At 43.5% G+C, this 19,310-nt stretch overlaps 1 protein-coding gene across 2 annotated transcripts in view; it reads right to left on the reverse strand.

Moving 5' to 3' along the window:
* The window catches only part of LOC120025832 (electrogenic sodium bicarbonate cotransporter 1-like), a 92,075-nt gene that overhangs the window by 17,282 nt on the left and 55,483 nt on the right, over positions 1-19,310 (reverse strand). For both annotated transcript variants that reach the window (XM_038970527.1, XM_038970526.1), the window contains 10 exons: positions 18,071-18,225; positions 17,741-17,869; positions 14,824-14,998; positions 13,465-13,598; positions 9,850-10,124; positions 9,163-9,218; positions 8,691-8,876; positions 2,430-2,543; positions 576-737; positions 40-218 (listed from right to left, as the gene is read on the reverse strand). In XM_038970527.1, coding sequence (XP_038826455.1) covers positions 40-218; positions 576-737; positions 2,430-2,543; positions 8,691-8,876; positions 9,163-9,218; positions 9,850-10,124; positions 13,465-13,598; positions 14,824-14,998; positions 17,741-17,869; positions 18,071-18,225 — 1,565 coding nt within the window. The remainder of the gene's footprint in view (positions 1-39; positions 219-575; positions 738-2,429; positions 2,544-8,690; positions 8,877-9,162; positions 9,219-9,849; positions 10,125-13,464; positions 13,599-14,823; positions 14,999-17,740; positions 17,870-18,070; positions 18,226-19,310) is intronic.

Below are 19,310 nucleotides of genomic sequence, written 5' to 3' on the forward strand. Positions count from 1 at the left end.
ACCCTGCTCACCTCCCCTCCTCCCTCCCCGCTCACCCACCTGACACCCAGGAACTTGGGTTGCTCCCCAGGGGCAGAGCACTGGGTCTCCATCTTCAGAGAGTCGATGTGGGCGATGGAGATGACAGTAGCAGCCACGTACCAGGGCAGGCCCATGAAGGAACAGACGATCAGTAGTATTGCTACCCAGAACAGGTCCAAATGGTAGCCTGCCCCTTTCTGTGAGGACCAGGAGAGGAGAAGGTGTGTCAGTAACCACTAACCACAAGCAAACAGAGTCTAGTTCCTTAAACAAGTTACTATTGATGTAACATCCTATTCAAAGTGTTGAAAAACACCCCCAGAGCTCCCATTTCAGTCTCTACCCCTCTTCACCTACCCCCTAAAGCCATTTCTTCCCTCTTCTGCTGTGCCTCATTCTCTTATCTTAAGACATTATCTTATCTCATCTTCTTACCCCTCTGACCCAGCGGCCCTTCATCCCTCAATGTTCCCCTTCCATCCCTCCCATCCTCCCTTCCTCTACATCCACCCCTCCCTTTCCCCTCCATCCTATCCGCCCGCCATCCCCTCCACCTTAAGTTTGTGCTCCTTCCTGTTCACGATGACGGCGGTGATCTGCTGGTCCATGAACACCAGGATGGTGACCAGGAGAGCAGGGAGGGCTGCTGCCAGATAAACCCACCACGGGTTCCCTCCAAATGGGGGTACGAACCAGCCACGGTTGGGGCTGGTGGGCTGGGGACCAGGAGCAGAGAGACACAGCCAGTCAGATATAAAGTAGGTCAGGGTGGATAAACACACAATACAACAGACACACATCATCCTTGCCAAGTAAACATTCATGGTTGCAGGATGTTGTTAGAAATGTCATTTTGTTGTTATAACATTACACAAACTCATGGAATATATTTTATATTACGGTTGCCCAGACAATAACCTAAAAAGTTACTACTTACTCTGTTCTCACAATTGACAGTAAGAAATGTGAAGGGAGGGTGACCACAAAAATGTATGCGTAAAGTAGAGGTAAAGAAACACATGCTCAGAATGTGATACATATGTTTTACTCTGGGGAAGAGGCTTCCAGTTGGGGGGGATTGGTGCAGAACGGGGCGGTTAACTTCAGAACCGATACTTCACACTTCCTCACCCACACTCCCTCCACCACCCGAGACAGCCTAGGCACCCCACCACCACCCGAGACAGCCTAGGCCCTGCACTACCCGAGACAGCCTAGGCCCTGCACCACCACCCGAGACAGCCTAGGCCCTGCTCCACCACCCGAGACAGCCTAGGCCCTGCACCACCACCCGAGACAGCCTAGGCCCTGCACCACCCGAGACAGCCTAGGCCCTGCACCACCCGAGACAGCCTAGGCACCCCACCACCACCCGAGACAGCCTAGGCCCTGCACCACCCGAGACAGCCTAGGCCCTCCACCACTTGTCGTGGAAAATTGCAAGATTATGTTATAATGCTTGTATTACATTATAATGGTTGTTTTATTCGACAGAATAGAGTATTCTGTTAACTATTGTGTGTGTGTTCCACTGAGGATGGGCCTCTATGAGATAGCACTGACAGAGGAGATTTATGATGTCTTTGGGTGATATAACCTAAAGAGCATTCCAGATTGGATGAGGTAATGGTTCTGTGCTATGAAGTACCAGGAACGAGATTAGAACCTCGTCTTATGGACCAAACTGAGCGATAATTTATAGCGAATGTTATCTGACTAAGGGATACTCCTTTCTCAATTATAAAGTCCCTTTGTGAAGAGTTCCTAAGATCTGTGGTTCGTCATGTAGGTTGAGAGGGGTGTATCTTGGCTATAAAAGATCTTTGTAATTTTCTGTACTCACTTCCAATGGTTCATTAGAAATGGTGCATGAATGAAAGTCAAATTGCTATTGCAAAGCTCTTATTATTAAAGATGTAGTTTAAGTATAACTCTGACTGGTGTGTGAAGTTTGTAACTCTCCTCATTTGGTAAAGCAGAAATATGCCACCACACACTCGAGACAGCCTAGGCCCTCCACCACCCGAGACAGCCTAGGCCCTCCACCACTCCACCCTCCACCACTACCCTGGATTATACAAGACTTTATAACAATGATTACAAAGACTTTATGTCTGCCTAAGACAAGGCAGCATTGTTCAGGTAGAGATCAGATTGATACACCAGTCCCTCTTGTGTAATTCTAGAAAACGATAGCACTTCAATCTATCAATCAAAACCTGGACCAGAGTATACTACATACTCCTTTGCTTCTATTTGAATTTAAAGCCTTATCACTAACGTGAATGTTTGTGTGAAACTGTGCACTATACAACAAAATAAAAACAGAGGATTGTGGACATTATGCAAGGTCAACGTTTTAGAACAAGGCCCGTCTCAATACTACTGTAATCCACCCAGGTTCTCACCTTGAATTCAGTTGGCACGATGAGCTTGGGTGTGTCCACTCCGACAAAGGCATCCACTCCGCAGAAGATAACAATAGTCAGGATGATTGCAAAATCACTGATCAGCTTCCTCACCTACGGTACAATAGAGGGTGGACAATCTTGTTGATATGACAGTTAGGCAAGGCTTTTGGCTGAGGCAATACAGTAAGGACTTCCCTTTTTCAATGTTACGTCCAGGGAAAGACTGAATTTACGTCACACAAAAAATGTTCTAAGGTGGAGCAGAATGTTTTTTAGCTAACCCATTATGGCCTGTGTAGTTCCTTTACTCATTGAGCTAATCAGGGTGTGCTAGCCATAATAATCCAATTTTCTCACGTTTCACATACATATACACTACCTGTCAAAAGTTTTACAACACCTACTCATTCAAGGGTTTTTCTTTATTTTTACTATTTTCTACATTGTATAATAATAGTGAAGACCTCAAAACTATGAAATAAAACATATGGAATCATGTAGTAAACAAAAAAGTGTTAAACAAATCAAAATATATTTTATATTTGAGATTCTTCAAATAGCCACCCATTGCCTTGATGACAACTTTGCACACTTGGCATTCTCTCAACCAGCTTCATGAGGTAGTCACCTGGAATGCATTTCAATTAACAGGTGTGCCTTGCAAAAAGTTAATTTGTGTAATTTCTTTCCTTCTTAATGCATTTGAGCAATCAGTTTTGTTTTGACAAGGTAGGGTGGTATACAGAAGATAGCCCTATTTGGTAAAAGACCAAGTCCATATTATGGCAAGAACAGCTCAAATAAGCAGAGAAACGACAGTCCATCATTATTTTAAGACATGAAGGTCAGTCAATACGGAAAATTTCAAGAACTTTGAAAGTTTCTTCAAGTGCAGTCGCAAAAACCATCAAGCGCTATAATAAAACTGGCTCTCATGAGGACCACCACAGGAAAGGAAGACTCAAGAGTTACCTCTGCAGCAGAGGATGTTCATTAGAGTTACCAGCCTCAGATTGCAGCCCAAATAAATAGTACACTGAGTTCAAGTAACAGACATCTCAACATCAACTGTTCAGAGGAGACGGTGTGAATCAGGCCTTCATGGTCGAAATGCTGCAAAGAAACCACTACTAAAGGACACCAATAAGAAGAAGAGACTTGCTTGGGCCAAGAAACACAAGCAATGGACATTAGACCGGTGGAAATCTGTCCTTTGGTCTGGAGTCCAAATTTGAGATTTTTGGTTCCAACCGGTGTGTCTTTGTGAGATGCGGAGCGGATGAACGGATAATCTCTGCATGTGTATTTCCCACAGTAAAGCATGGAGGAGGAGGTGTTATGGTGTGGGGTGCTTTGCTGGTGACACTGTCTGTGATTTATTTAGAATTCAAGGCACACTTAACAGGCATGGCTCCATTCTGCAGCGATATGTCATCCCAGCTGGTTTTGGCTTAGAGGGACTATCATTTGTTTTTCAACAGGACAATGACCCAACACACCTCCAGGCTGTGTAAGGGCTATTTTACCAAGAAGGAGAGTGAGTGATGGAGTGCTGCATCAGATGACCTGGCCTCCACAATCACTCGGCCTCAACCAAATTGAGATGGTGTAACGGTCGTCTTGTGGTGAATGAGCGGAGCAAGGCGCAGCGGGTGATGAATACATAATGAATATTTATTAACAGAACGACGAAACACGAAAACTCTTTAACAAACTACAAAACAAATAAACGACGTAGACTGACCTAAAACATGAGAACTTACAAATACACGAAGAACACACGAACAGGTACAGACTACAAACAAACGCTACAGTCCCGTGTGGTACAAACATACATACAGACACGGAAGACAATCACCCAACAAACAAACAGTGTGAAACAGCCTACCTATATATGATTCTCAATCAGAGGAAATGAATAACACCTGTCCCTGATTGAGAACCATATAAGGCTAACAGACAATGAACCTAAACATAGAAACACATAACATAGAATGCCCACCCCAACTCACGCCCTGACCAACTAAACACATACAAAAACAAGAGAAAACAGGTCAGGAACGTGACAGATGGTTTGGGATGAGTCGGACCACAGAGTGAAGGAAAAGCAGCTAACAAGTGCTCAGCATATGTGGGAACTACTTCAAGACTGTTGGAAAAGCATTCCAGGTGAAGCTGGTTGAGAGAATGCCAAGAGTGTGCAAAGTTGTCATCAGGCAATGGGTGGCTATTTGAAGAATCTCAAATAGAAAATATATTTTTATTTGTTAAACAATTTTTTGGTTCCTACATGATTCCATATGTTATTATTTCATAGTTTTGATGTCTTCATTGATATTCTACAATGTAGAAAATAGTTAAAAAAAATAAAGAAAAACCCTTGAATAAGTAGGTGTTGTAAAACCTTTGACCGGTAGTGCATTCGGAAAGTTTTCCTACCCCTTCACTTTTTCCACATTTTGTGACATTACAGCCTTATTCTAAAATTGATTAAATCAGCTTTTTCCCCCCCTCATCAAACTACAGACAATACCCCATAATGACAAAGGAAAAACAGTTTTTTTGAATTTTTTATTTAAATATTACATTTACATAGGTATTCAGACCCTATACTCAGTACTTTGTTGAAGCACCTTTGTCAGTGATTACAGCCTCAAGTCCTGTTGGGTATGACCCTACAAGATTGGCACACCTATATTTGGGGACATTCTTCTCTGCAGATCATCTCAAGCGCTGTCAGGTTGGATGGGGAGCGTCGCTGCACAGCTATTCTCAGGTCTCTCCAGAGATGTTCGATCAGGTTCAAGTATGGACTCTGGCAGGGCCACTCAAGGACATTCAGAGACTTGTCCCGAAGCCACTCCTGGGTCGTCTTGGCTGTGTGCGTAGGGTTGTTGTTATGTTGGAAGGTAAACCCTCGCCCCAGTCTGAGGTCCTGAGCAGGTTTTCATCAAGGATATCTCTGTACTTCACTCTGTTCATCTTTCTCTTGATCCTCACTAGTCTCCCAGTCCCTGCCTCTGAATAACAACCCCACAGCATGATGCTGCCACCACCATGCTTCACCGTAGAGATGGTGCCAGGTTTCCTCCAGACGTGACACTTGGCATTCAGGCTAAAGAGTTCAATCTTGGTTTCGTCAGACCAGATAATCTTATTTCTCATGGTCTGAGAGTCCTTTAGGTGCCTTTTGGCAAACTCGGAGTGGGCTGTCATGTGCCTTTTACTGAGGAGTGGTTTCCGTCTGGCCGCTCTACCATAAAGGTCTGATTGGTGGAGTGCTGCAGAGATGGTTGTCCTTCTGGAAGGTTTTCCCATCTCCACAGAGGAACTCTGGAGGTCTGTCTTAGTGAAAAATCGGGTTCTTGGTCACCTCCCTAAATAAAGGCCCTTCTCCCCCGATTGCTGGTACCCTTCCCAGATCTGTGCCTTGACACAATCCTGTCTCGGAGCTCTACGGACAATTAGTTCGACCTCACGGCTTGGTTTTTTCTCTGACATGCACTGTCAACTGTGGGACCATATATAGACAGATGTGTGCCTTTCCAAATCATGTCCAATCAACTGAATTTACCGCAAGTGGACACCAATCAAGTTGCAGAAACATCTCAAACATGATTAATGGAAACAGGATGCACCTGAGCTTAATTTTGAGTCTCATAGCGAAGGGTCTGAATACTTATGTAAATAAGGAATTTCTGTTTTAGTTTTTTTATACATTTGCTAAAATTTCTAAAACCTGTTTTTCTCATTATGGGGTATTGTCATTATGGGGTATTGCGTTATTAGAAATGTTTGCAAACTTATTGAAAATGAAATACATAAATATCTCATTTACATAAGTATTCACACCCCTGAGTCAATACATGTTAGAATCACCTTTGACAGCGATTACAGCTGTGAGTCTTTCTGGTTAAGTCTCTAAGAGCTTTGCACACCTGGATTGTACAATATTTGCAAGTCTTGCCATAGATTGTCAAGCAGATTTAAGTCAAAACTGTAACTCGGCCACTCAGGAACATTCACTGTCTTCTTGGTAAGCAACTCCAGTGCAGATTTGGCCTTGTGTTTTAGGTTATTGTCCTGCTGAAAGGTGAATTCATCTGCCAGGGTCTGGTGGAAAGCAGACAGAACAAAGTTGTCCTCTAGGATTTTGCATGTGTTTAGCTCCATTCCGTTTATTTTTTATCCCAATCCTTAACAATTACAAGTATACCCATAACATGATGCAGCCACCACCATGCTTGAAAATATGGAGAGTGGTACTCAGTAATGTGCTGTATTGGATTTGCCCCAAACATAACGTTTTGTATTCAGGACAAAAAGTGAATTACTTTGCCACTTCTTTGCAGTATTACTTCGTGCCTTGTTGCAAACATGATGCATGTTTTGGAATGTTTTTATTCTGTACAGGCTTCCTTTTTTTCACTCTGTAAATTAGGTTGGTATTGTGGAGTAACTACAATGTTGTTGATCCATCCTCAGTTTTCTCCTATCACAGCCATTAAACTCTGTAACAGTCTTAAAGACACCATTGGCCTCATGGTGAAATCCCTGATTGGTTTCCTTCCTCTCCGGCAACTGAGTTAGGAGGGATGCCTATATCTTTGTAGTGACTGTAGTTAATAACTTCACCATGCACAAAGGGATATTCAATGTCTGTTTTTTTCTGTTTGTTTTATCTTCTTCTCAAAACCTCCCTGGTCTTTAAGGTTGAATCTGTGTTTGAAGTTCACTGCTCGACTGAGGGACCAAACAGAAAATTGTATGTGGGCTACAGAGCTACAGAGATGAGGTAGTCCCTACCTCAAAAATTCAAAATCATGTGAAATACTATTATATCCATGCAACTTATTATGTGACTTGTTAAGCAATTTTTTACTCCTGAACTTTTAGGCTTGCCATAATAAAGGGGTTGAATACTTATTGACTCAAGACATTTCAGCTTTTCATTTGTAATTAATTTGTGAAAAAAATAAAAACATAATTCCACTTTGACATTATGGGGTATTGTGTATAGGCCAGTGACAAAAAATACTGGACTCATGTTGTGCAATAACCAACAGTTCAAAGCCTTTACGATGTTCAACAGGGCCCTCCCTGCCCTGGCCTGTGTGATGGAGGAAAGCTACAGTGCATGGCCTCCTTGGAAAGTTCAGCCCTCCCTCTCTGTCCCTGCCATGGGGAAATGAATGAGTGATATTTTAACATCTATGGTCCTGCCGGGCTGTACGGTAACAGCCAGCCATGCCGTGAGATGCAGAACAGATAAGGGAGTTGGCAGAGAGAGGAGCAACGAGCAGGGTGAAGTGAGCCTTGCTCTGGGCCTGTATTCAAAAAGCGTCTCACAGTCAGAGTGCTGATCTAGGATTAGGTCCCACCTGTCCATAGGATCTTAAGTTATTATCTAAAAGGCAAGGTAACTAATGTCTTTGCGTGAATGAGAACAAGAGGAGATGGTAGATCTTCAATTGGCAAGGCAGAGATGAGTACTACTTCTCATGTATCAGACTCTTCATGTATTTTAGGATTCATGAGGTGGAAGTGTAGTTGTTTAGTGTTGGTGTGAAGTGTGGGGTTAATGCACAGCATCTTAAGCTGTTCGTCCACTAGGTTTGTGTGTTTTAGGACACTGAAGTGCAAGTGTAGGTGTGAGTTTGGTTGATACATAGCACCTTAAACAGTGTCAGAGAGTGACATCTGACTTTCCTGCTAAGACTCTCATTGACATCAGAGCCTATTGAATAACCTGAGAATGTCACAGCAAGGAGGAGGGAGCAGGGGGATATAGAGCGATGTGCTGTACATCATGACAAATCGCAATGTAATAAAACCTGGAATACCAGCAGCTCAGTAGATACTAACCGGATCAAAGGGTCAGGGCTGTCGGGGGCGGGGGGTTGATTTGTTCCTCTGAAGTAAGTTTCACTCCACTGAACCCAAACATGGCTCATGGAAATTTGCCAAGAAAACATGTAAAGATATGGTAGGAACGTCATGCAGTAGGCATATGACTTCTGTACATCAACACCATCTGTAAATGTATGCACAATAACCTGATTGTATTGTCTACACAATGTTGACGTTTCAATTTCTTTCGCCCTTTTCCCTTTTGAAAAATCAAACCAAACTTGGATCCTGAAACATGATTGGCCAGCTGGGTAGTAAAACTAAGAACCTGCAACATGATTGGCCTACGGGGCTGTCACAATTTTGATCCTGAAACGTGACTGGCGGTCGGGGCTGTCAGTCACTCACGGTGGTGGGGAAGAAGCGGCTGAACTTGAACTTCTTGAGAGACATGGAGCAGGTGTAGGTCCCCAGGAAAAGGATGAATGACATCAGAGTGACGTCAGGGACGAAGCCACAGGCTGGACCAATCAGCTCGCCGCCGTATACCACACACTGCTTCTTGTCGAGAGACGCCCATGTGGCGTTTACCGACTACGGGAGAGACAGGCACACACAGACAAAATCATTACCTCATTTGTCATGACTACGGGTTCAAATGAATCAGTACATACAGAAGCTGCTAAAACCATTTTAAAAAAACATCAACAATGCGTCTGTATGGTTGATGGATAACACTGCCATAACCTAATTAACCCACACCAGCTCAGACACATTCCTGTCTGAGACACACTCAGAAATATACATTTCCTTCAGACCTTCTTGTGACTGAAGAATATATGGCTGTCAGAGAAGAAATACTCCAGTGACTGCTGCTTACCAGATCAGCATTGTTTATCCAGGCATGGGCATCGCTATAGAGAGCCGTCATATTGCCTGGATGGAAACAAACAAACAGTGAGGTCTCCACAAAACCACTTTACGAGGCACTTGTCAAAACTATAATGTGCATTTTCCTCAAGCATATGCAGTGTTACCACAGATAGAACAAAGAGACAGATATTTCACCGGACGTATAAATGTGAGGCATCCGCTTAGCTGGCCGGCAACGGGAGAAGATGGAGCGACATGGATTTTGGCCGACATTCTGCACATTTTCTCATCGATGAAACATTTGATCTCGATACAGTTTTCTGTTCCCAAAACTATAATCTGTTATGAACAGAGTGGACTAATGATATCTCTTAAGTGAACACAAACTTGGAACATGTGATTATCTCCAGTTTAAATATTGTGAAAAATTGTGTAATGTTTGCTTTCTGGACTATACCGACATCAATAGGACGGGAGCTCACCGACTCAAAGTTAGAGCAATTTGAGAGCCCAAGAAACACAGGCCAAACCACAGAACCAGAAAGAGATTACATTTATATTGGCTAAACCCTCTTCGGTAGCTACACCCCTGTTGTCACCTGGACAGGACCACCTTAATCATTAGCACTTCCTGATCTGATTGGTTTAAACTACAAAACAGCCAATGAGCTGTGAGCAGTGCTGATAAGCGTACCTTCGTCCGGTGGGGGCATGCAGCGGCAGTCATACATTGTGACGTAGTTGGGGTCATAGCCAGCGTTGATGGGGTTGTAGTGGGCCAGCTTCAGCATCTTCTTGAAGGCGTCGTAAATGAAGATGAAGGAGATGAGGGAAGAAAAGCCCTCCTCTGTGAAGCGTGTGAAGTACTTGACCAGGGAGCTGGCATCTGTGGCAACCAGCACCAGGCAGAAGAAGGCTGACCAAAGGCCGATCCACAGCCTGAACTCCAGGTAGTCAAAGTCATGGTCTCTGGAGGGGAAAGAGAGAGAGAGAGAAGGTACAACCATGGTTAGTTAGTCTAAGAGCAGGCCGATCCAAAGCCTGAACTCCAGGTAGTTAAAGTCATGGTCTCTGTAGAGGGAGAGGTCGGAGAGATGGTAGAACCATAGTTTAATATTAATGTATTAACATTTATTGAAACCGGAAGCCCCTTCTAAGGCACTTGGAAGTTCCTATCCAAATATCGATGTTTTCACAGCATGTATGCATGTATCAGAGTACCAACAGAAAGACAGATGGAGGCTGTAAATCCAGCTCACAAAGTAATAGAGTGCATGGCGGCATAGGCTCAGACCCGACCCGAGGAAACATGGCCCCGTCGGCTCAGCGTTGATAGTTTCCATTCACGGTGTGACATTCAATGAATGTAAATGATTGATAATGGAACATAGCCAAGCCAGTGTTGTCTGTAATGTAATGCTAGAAGAAGGTCTCTGGGATGGCAAGAGAAGGTAAGGAGGAAGAGAGAGAAGAGAGAGAAGAAAGAGGAGAAGAGAATTCTGCTCTGGTCCGTGTGGGAGCAGGTCTGGACTGGTGACCCCATTCAGGTGAGGAAGTAGGAAGTAGCGAGCAGGACGCATGGGAAATTGAGGGACAATCAGCCTGACAACAGAACTGAGGGCAGTTTGTTTGTTACTGTGAATAAAATTGTTTGTTCAAGATACAAATACTTGACAGTGGCTAACGTCTGACTGCAGAAGAAATTCATATTGTTTATGTCTATCATGAGTATTATTATACTGAACAAAAATATAAACACAACATGTAAAGTGTTAGTTCCATGTTTCATGAGCTGAAAAAAAAGATCCTAGAAATTGTCCATACGCACAAAAAGCTTATTTCTCTCAAATTGTGCACAAGTTTACATCCCTGTTTAGGAGCATTTATCCTTTGCCAAGATAATCCATCCACCTGACAGGTGTGTCATATCAAGAAGCTGATTAAACAGCATTATCATATGATCATTACACAGGTACACCTTGTGCTGGGGACAATAAAAGGCCACTCTTAAATGTGCAGTTTTTTCACACAACACAATGCCACAGATGTATCTAGTTTTGAGGGAGTGTGCAATTGGCATGCTGACTGCAGGAACTTCCACCAGAGCTGTTGCCCAAGAATTTAATGTTCATTTCTCGACCATAAGCCGCCTCCAACATCGTTTTAGAAAATTTGGCAGTATGTTCAACCAGCCTCACAACCGCAGACCCCGTGTAACCACGACAGCCCGGGACCTCCTCATCCGGCTTCTTCCCTTGTGGGATCGTCTGAGACCAGCCACTCGGAGAGCTGATGAAACTGAGGAATATTGGTGTCTGTAATAAACCCTTTTGTGGGGGAAAAACTACAGTAATTCTGATTGGCTGGGCCTGGCTTCCCAGTGGGTGGGCCTGGCTCCCAAGTGACTGCGCCCCTGCCCATTCATGTGAAATCCATAAATTAGGTCTTAATGAATTAATTTCAATTGATTGATTTCCTTATATGAACTGTATCTCAGTAAAATCGTTGAAATTGTTGCATGTTGCTTTTATATTTTTGTTTAACTAGATTATTTATTAAAGGAAACAGGAAGCCGGAGGTTGTCAATAGAAAAGCAAGATTCTACGCTGCCCAAAAGGAACACTAAACACATGTGGTTGGGGTTAGGATATTTGGTGGGCACCATGGTACCCTTGAGCCAGTTCCACATACTGTACCACTGGTAATCCTCACAACAACAGTCCAACTCTGAAAACAAACAAAACATCTCTAGGACCATTATAGCTGCTAATTTGTTTTACTTCTATTGAATTCTCTCACAGACACATACACTGAGTATACAAAACATTAAGGACATCTCCTCTTTCCATGACAAACTGACTAGGTGAATCCTGGTGAAAGCTATGATCCCTTATTGATGTAACTTGTTAAATCCACTTCAATCAGTGTAGATGAAGGCGAGGAGACTGGTTAAAATAAGGATTTTTAAGCCTTGAGACAATTGAGACATGGATTGTGTATGTGTGCTATTCAGAGGGTGAATGGGCAAGACAAAAAATGTAAATGCCTTTGAACGGGGTATAGTACAGTAGGTGCCAGGTGCACCGGTTTGTGTCAAGAACTGCAACTCAGCAGAGGTTTTCACACTGAACTGTTTCCGGTGTGTATCAAGAATGGTCCACCACCCAAAGGACATCCAGGAAGGTGTTGGTTATGTTTTACCAGTCATATGAGGTCATTTAAATATTTCAATATGAGACAGACAGAGAGAGCGCAAGACAGAGAGAGAGCGCAAGACAGACAGAGAGCGCAAGACAGACAGAGAGAACGAGACAGACAAACAGAGACAGAGACATAGAGAGACGGAGAGACAGAGACAGAGAGAGAGACGGAGAGGCGGTCAGACAGACGGAGAGGCGGACAGACAGACGGAGAGGCGGACAGACAGACGGAGAGGCGGACAGAGATGGAGAGGCGGAGTGACAGAGAGAGAGAGAGAGACGGAGAGGCGGACAGACAGACGGAGAGGCGGACAGACAGACAGAGAGGCGGACAGAGAGACAGAGAGGCGGACAGAGATGGAGAGATGGCGAGATGGAGAGACGGAGAAGCAGAGAGATGGAGAGGCAGAGAGACGGAGAGATGGAGAGGCAGAGAGACAGCCAGAAGGAGAGACGGACAGAAGGAGAGACGGACAGAAGGAGAGACAGACAGAGAAACAGAGAGACAGAAGGAGAGAGACAGACAGAAGAAGGAGAGACAGACAGACAGACAGAAGAAGGAGACACAGACAGACAGACAGACAGACAGACAGACAGACAGACAGACAGACAGACAGACAGACAGACAGACAGACAGACAGACAGACAGACAGACAGACAGAAAGACAGACAGACAGACAGACAGACAGACAGACAGGAGACAGAGGGACAGAAGGAGAGAGACAGACAGACGGACGGAGAGAGACAGACAGATGGAGAGAGACAGACAGACGGAGAGACACATACGGAGACAGAAAGAGAGATATTTATGTTTATTTATTTTCCCTTTTGTACATCGTTATAACACTGTACATAGCCATAATATGACATTTGAAATGTTTCTACTCCTTTGAAACTTTTGAGAGTGAAATATTTACTGTTCATTTTTGATTGTTTATTTCACTTTTGTTAATTATCCATTTCACATGCTTTGGAAATGTGTTTCCCATGCCAATAAAGCCCTTTGAATGTAATTGAGTGAGCGAGTGAGAGAGCTAGAAAGAGAGAGGGAGAGAGAGATGAAGTATCAATATGTGTGGTGCTCAAAATGCAGGTGTAAGAGAGCTCACTTGCTGAAGTTGAAGAGGAGCCTTTCAAACACCAGTACAGGACCTGTGCTGCTGAGAATGGTGAGAGGCTGGCCACCCAGCAGACAGAATATGGCCCCCGTCAGTGCCGTGCCCAGGAAACTCTCCAACACACCCTGAAAGAGGAGAGGGACACAGATAGGCTGGTGAGTCAAAGAAACAGCATACAGATAGACACGCAGATGGATATGTTTGTCCCAAATCCATTGAAAGTGTTAGTGGGTGTCCTGGTGGGGTTAAAGGTCAAGGACACAGTAAACAGTGATGGTCACATTTCAACCCACTGTTGTATATGTTTAAACCAAATGGGACTGGACCAGAGAGCGTTTGGTGGAGGACTGGCGACAAGGTCTGGTTCCAAACTACTGTTCTGGTACCCAACCCTCACAAATAAAACTAAGCACATGGTAATATTTTTATCATCTAAAGAAATCCATTTAGTTTCTGTGTATGTATGGGAACTGGGAATTGTCAAGTGTGCAATTGAAGCTAACTACATCATGATATCAAATCTGCTGATTCAGCGAGATCTCTATTTCCCCCATCACACAGCTCCAGACACACAGAGAGCTGTTATACTGGCCCATCAGGACAGACAGCCCTGTTCAAGTTCACATTGTGACATCATGTGTTTTTACTAGGTGTCATTTACACAGCATATCCAGGCCTGGGTGGGAGACAGTGGACAGCTGGGATGCAGGATCAGAGCTGCGCTACCTGGAACACTGTGCTCCTGTGGCTTGGACAGCTAAGGCTTCTGGGAAAGGTCAGAGGTCAGTCGAGAGATTCCCATGCAATCGGGAGGACGGGGGAGGGGGAGACGGGGCAGTGACAAGGCTAGCTGAGTAATCTGGATCTGTGGTTATTTCCAGAGCAGCCAAATCCCCTGAGGCCAGCCCTCCCTGCGCATGCCTTCCTTGACCAACACATCCGGGGGGAGGCTGTGCGTGTTTTTAGGTTCAGGAGTTCTCCGTAATCATGTCACCTGGTCAGATCACATAGCGATAAAATGATATCTTCGCTGTCTGACAAAAACCTCTTATCTCCCAAACATAAACTTTTTAGGAAATTTAAAAAATGGCCTTATTTTACAATTAACAACCAACCAAACTTCAGAAGCTAATTTGAATACATTTTCTTCGTCCTAGAGTCTTGAAATGTTCAGAGTACATTTAGGGGAGTTATGTAATTTTAAATCCATGTCAGAAAGTATTAAAGTGCACACTATGTTATAAGGGTGGAGAATCGGGACACAGTCAGGTCATTACTTACATTCACTTATGCTGTTATGCTTCTTTCAAATGCTTCTGTTTGGAGAAGAGAAAACAGAAAGAGACTCACCTGCATGTTTTCTGTAGCATCTCCTAGCAACCCTCCGAAGGTGATGGCGTTGGTCACGGTGCCCAGGTAGATGAACAAGATGGCGGAAAGCGACTGGATGTGAATGGCGTCGTAGAAATCACTGGCGAAGAACGGCAGCTTTCGCTTGATGTCCAGGATGAGGCCACCACAAAACCTTAACAATGAAAATGTGACAGTTACATTTATGCCACAAAGTCTTTATTATTGGCACATGATCTGAAGATGTAGCCTTGTAAAGCAGACGGATCTCTACAATCCCCATGCTGTTTTGGTGAGCATAGCTATTTGTCTGGTTTACGAGACTACAAAAGATGCTGTTTCATCACAAATCAGTGTCTGCACATAGCATAACTAAAAGAAAACAGTAAATAGTGGCTTGCTTTGGCCACACACCTGAGGTGTTATTTTCTGAAATTCTTTCACCCTGAAGAAGGCACAGTGATGCCGAACCGTTGGTGGTTTACCCAATAACTTACTGGGCATTTGTATATAGCGTGCGAATGTCTTTATTTTCATAGCCTACAGTTTGCTCGTTGTTAGTCAGCACCTCTAATAACTATTTTGGGTGTGAGCCAGCGCATGCTTTTCCCTGGAATTCTTTAGTAACATGCGTAGTGTTACAGTGTTATAGCAAATCATTTGAACACTGTATTCCAATATCAGTAAGAGTTGAGGCCCTGCTGAGTAACATTTTGTCACTGTACTACATGTTGGTATCACAGGAGGTTGGTGGCACATTAATTGTGGAGGATGGGCTTGTGGTAATGGCTGGAGTGAAATGAGTGGAATGGTATCAAATACATGGTTTCCATGTGTTAAATGTCATTCCATTTACTCAGTGGGGACCCGTCATGTTTTGAGCCCCACATTTTAGCGACAAAAAATAAATAAATAAATAGATATGTATTTGTTTTTTTATAGGGGGGGTGGGGGGCTTGCCTGTTTTGCGTGTTATTTTGGCATTAATACGTGTCACATATCAGTTTGCTTTCTGTGGTGGTGGAGCAGGCCAGCAGAAAATAGGAGCATTGCACCGTGATTGGCTCAACATTGCACCGTGATTGGCTCAGTGTTCTGTCACTCATGGGGACACTACATCACCCGCCTTTAGTAAGGGTAGACATCAAGAATGTGAGCCCTTTGGGTCCTGCCATAGACTTAGATTAGAAGTGCCCTTCCAAGAAGGCTCAAGGTCATTGGCCAGAGATAAAATGATGACAAATCACATATCTACAGTAGCTTTGATTGGACTGATCATGTCAACATCTTACTTTCAAAATCTCTGCAAGCAGTCATCATCATGAATCAAGTCAACAATCTACTGGTAAATCCTTTTTAATACTTGTCATATGAAGAGAAATAATGAAGAGAAATTATAGATAAAACGTATCGGTGCTCATCGGCCATAAGCATCACACAACAAGTTGGAAATTGCAAATTCAACAATGAGTTGTTTGGAAGGAATCGGTGACAGTGGCTAACGTGGGAAGTCGGGAATAAAAGCACTCAGACTGAGAAAATACGTTTTGAACGGTCATCCAACTCGGAACCTTTCTCTTTCTTTGATGACAACATTTTCCAACGAAGGACCACCGCGCACAACAAGGGGAGTCTAAAAATGGCTTGTATGCCTCTGCATAAATGATGTAATATGCCAGGGAGATATGTATACTGTAGCAAAAAAAAGTAATACTAAGTGTATGTTGTGTAGTAAGTTGTTAGTAGCCCATGTGCCTCACCCTCATAATCTACTTTCTCCTCTTAATTCCGCCTAACGTTACTGTTCTGACTTGGTGGTGCTGCACATATAACCTTTTTTTCAGAAATATCATCGTCTAATATTGTAAGAGGTTTCATTGTCCGCTTATTTCCCCCCTTTATTTATCCTACGGTTCTGAATTGGTGTACAGGGAAAACACTGTAAGAGCAGCCCATGTTCTGCATTCTGTCGCTGTACATTTAAAAAATACTGAACACATAGTTATATTGACTACATCCGTCGTCGCTCGCTCATTAATGTCTTAATCAAAATTACAGAACGCCTCTTATCCGCTCATTGTTCCCTTATTCCTGTCACGCCCTGACCTTAGAGATCCTTTTTATGTCTCTATTTTGTTTTGGTCAGGGTGTGATTTGGGTGGGCATTCTATGTTCTGTATTTCTAGGTTTTGTATTTCTTTGTTTCTGGCCGAGTGTGGTTCCCAATCAGAGGCAGTTGTCTATCGTTGTCTCTGATTGGGGATCATACTTAGGCTGCCCTTTTCCCTCTTTCTGTGTGGGTTCTTGTTCTTTGTTTGTGTGCAGGGAGTTTGCACATCGAAGCTGTTCGGTCGTTGTATTCTTTATTGTTTTAGTTTCACTCCGTGATTAAATTATGTGGAACTCTAAGAACGTTGCGCCTTGGTCTCTTCCGACGACGACACCCGTTACAATGCCATAGTTTGTTCATCTCAATTGTCAGTAGAAACCGCATTTGTTTAAGCAAATCAGCCATATCAGCTATGTTTTTTAAAAAGGCAGTAAATGAGGCTGAATTAACTGTTTCACTGACAAGGCTCCTCTGATAGCCAGGTGTAGTGATGGTAAGGATTCACTCCATGGTGCTGAAAGAAAGCTCTGCTGTTGGGACAGCTTTATGTAGGCCCTAACAGTTTGTGGGCACAGTTTGTCACTGTTATAGTACAATTAATGTATGGTTTAATGCTGTGTAGTGACTTTGCTGGCAATTTTTTGGGGAGTTTGCCCCACCAAGATTTACATGCTAAAAACCCCACTGCATTTACTCCATTATTATGAGCCATCCTCCCCTCAGCAGCCTCCACTGGTTGGTATGTTATTCAATACTACGCCATACGCTATGGGCTAGGCTAGTGATAATGAGCAGTGTCATTCTTACTTTCCAGTGTTCATGAGCTCTTCTCCAACATGTCCATGTCCTCCTCCTCCTTGACCCCCTTCATGTCCCGGCGTGTCCCCGTTCATCTGGGGCCCATCCCCTCCGCCTCCAGCATTATACTGGTTCTTCCTATACAGTCACAAACAAGTTAGTCTACAGACATCACTCTCCAACACAGTGTTGAAGGTTCATCACGAGCACCCAATATTGACATAACTTTCAAAACTGTCCAAGGAAATATGCACAATTTAATACATTTTCTGGAACTAGGACAATTTTCAGAATTATACAACTGTACTAGGACTAGAAGTGTCAGTGGCAGAGCTGTACCTCTTATCTGAGGATGGCAGGGATTTGGGGGGTTCTATCCTGATGTCAGGGTCCCACTCCCCAGGAGGTAGGACGATAACCTCATCTAGGAACTCCTCAATGCCTGCCAGCAGGTCCTGTCTGTCCTTGGCCTTGTAGGCAATGTCATGGAACACCTGACCACACACAACCAATCAGAAACCAAGGTAACATCAACACCAGCACACAACCAATCATAAACAATGGTAACATTAACAACAGCTATGTCACTTCCCCACATAACCAATCAAACCCACCGCAGGTCCTGTCTGTCCTTGTCATGGAACACCATACCACAACACAACCAATCAGAAACCATGTTAACATCAACACCAGCCAACAACCAATCATTTTTCACACTTGTCTCTTCCTGATATTGTGAGTAATTGGATCCCAATCATTATAATTATCCCCAATCATAATCACTTCCAGATGGTGTGTTTGTAATCACCATCTATATAAGCCATATGCCATTCTATCTTATTGCCCCAGAGTATCTCCCTGTCAATCTCAGACACAGAGTGTTGGGCCACCCAGGCCAGGGAAGATTTCACCTTTATTTAACCAGGGAGGCCAGTTGAGAACAAGTTCTCATTTACAACTGCGACCTGGCCAAGATAAAGCATAGCAGTGTGAACAGACAACAACACAGAGTTACACATGGAGTAAACAATAAATAAGTCAATAACACAGTAGGGGAAAAAATGAGTCTATATACAGTGGGGCAAAAAAGTATTTAGTCAGCCACCAATTGTGCAAGTTCTCCCACTTAAAAAGATGAGAGAGGCCTGTAATTTTCATCATATGTACACTTCAACTATGACAGACAAAATGAGAAAAAAAATCCAGAAAATCACATTGTAGGATTTTTAATGAATTTATTTGCAAATTATGGTGGAAAATAAGTATTTGGTCACCTACAAACAAGCAAGATTTCTGGCTCTCACAGACCTGTAACTTCTTCTTTAAGAGGCTCCTCTGTCCTCCACTCGTTACCTGTATTAATGGCACCTGTTTGAACTTGTTATCAGTATAAAAGACACCTGTCCACAACCTCAAACAGTCACACTCCAAACTCCACTATGGCCAAGACCAAAGAGCTGTCAAAGGACACCAGAAACAAAATTGTAGACCTGCACCAGGCTGGGAAGACTGAATCTGCAATAGGTAAGCAGCTTGGTTTGAAGAAATCAACTGTGGGAGCAATTATTAGGAAATGGAA

This window comes from Salvelinus namaycush, chromosome 31 (assembly GCF_016432855.1).
Source record: "Salvelinus namaycush isolate Seneca chromosome 31, SaNama_1.0, whole genome shotgun sequence".
Lineage (NCBI taxonomy): Eukaryota > Metazoa > Chordata > Actinopteri > Salmoniformes > Salmonidae > Salvelinus > Salvelinus namaycush.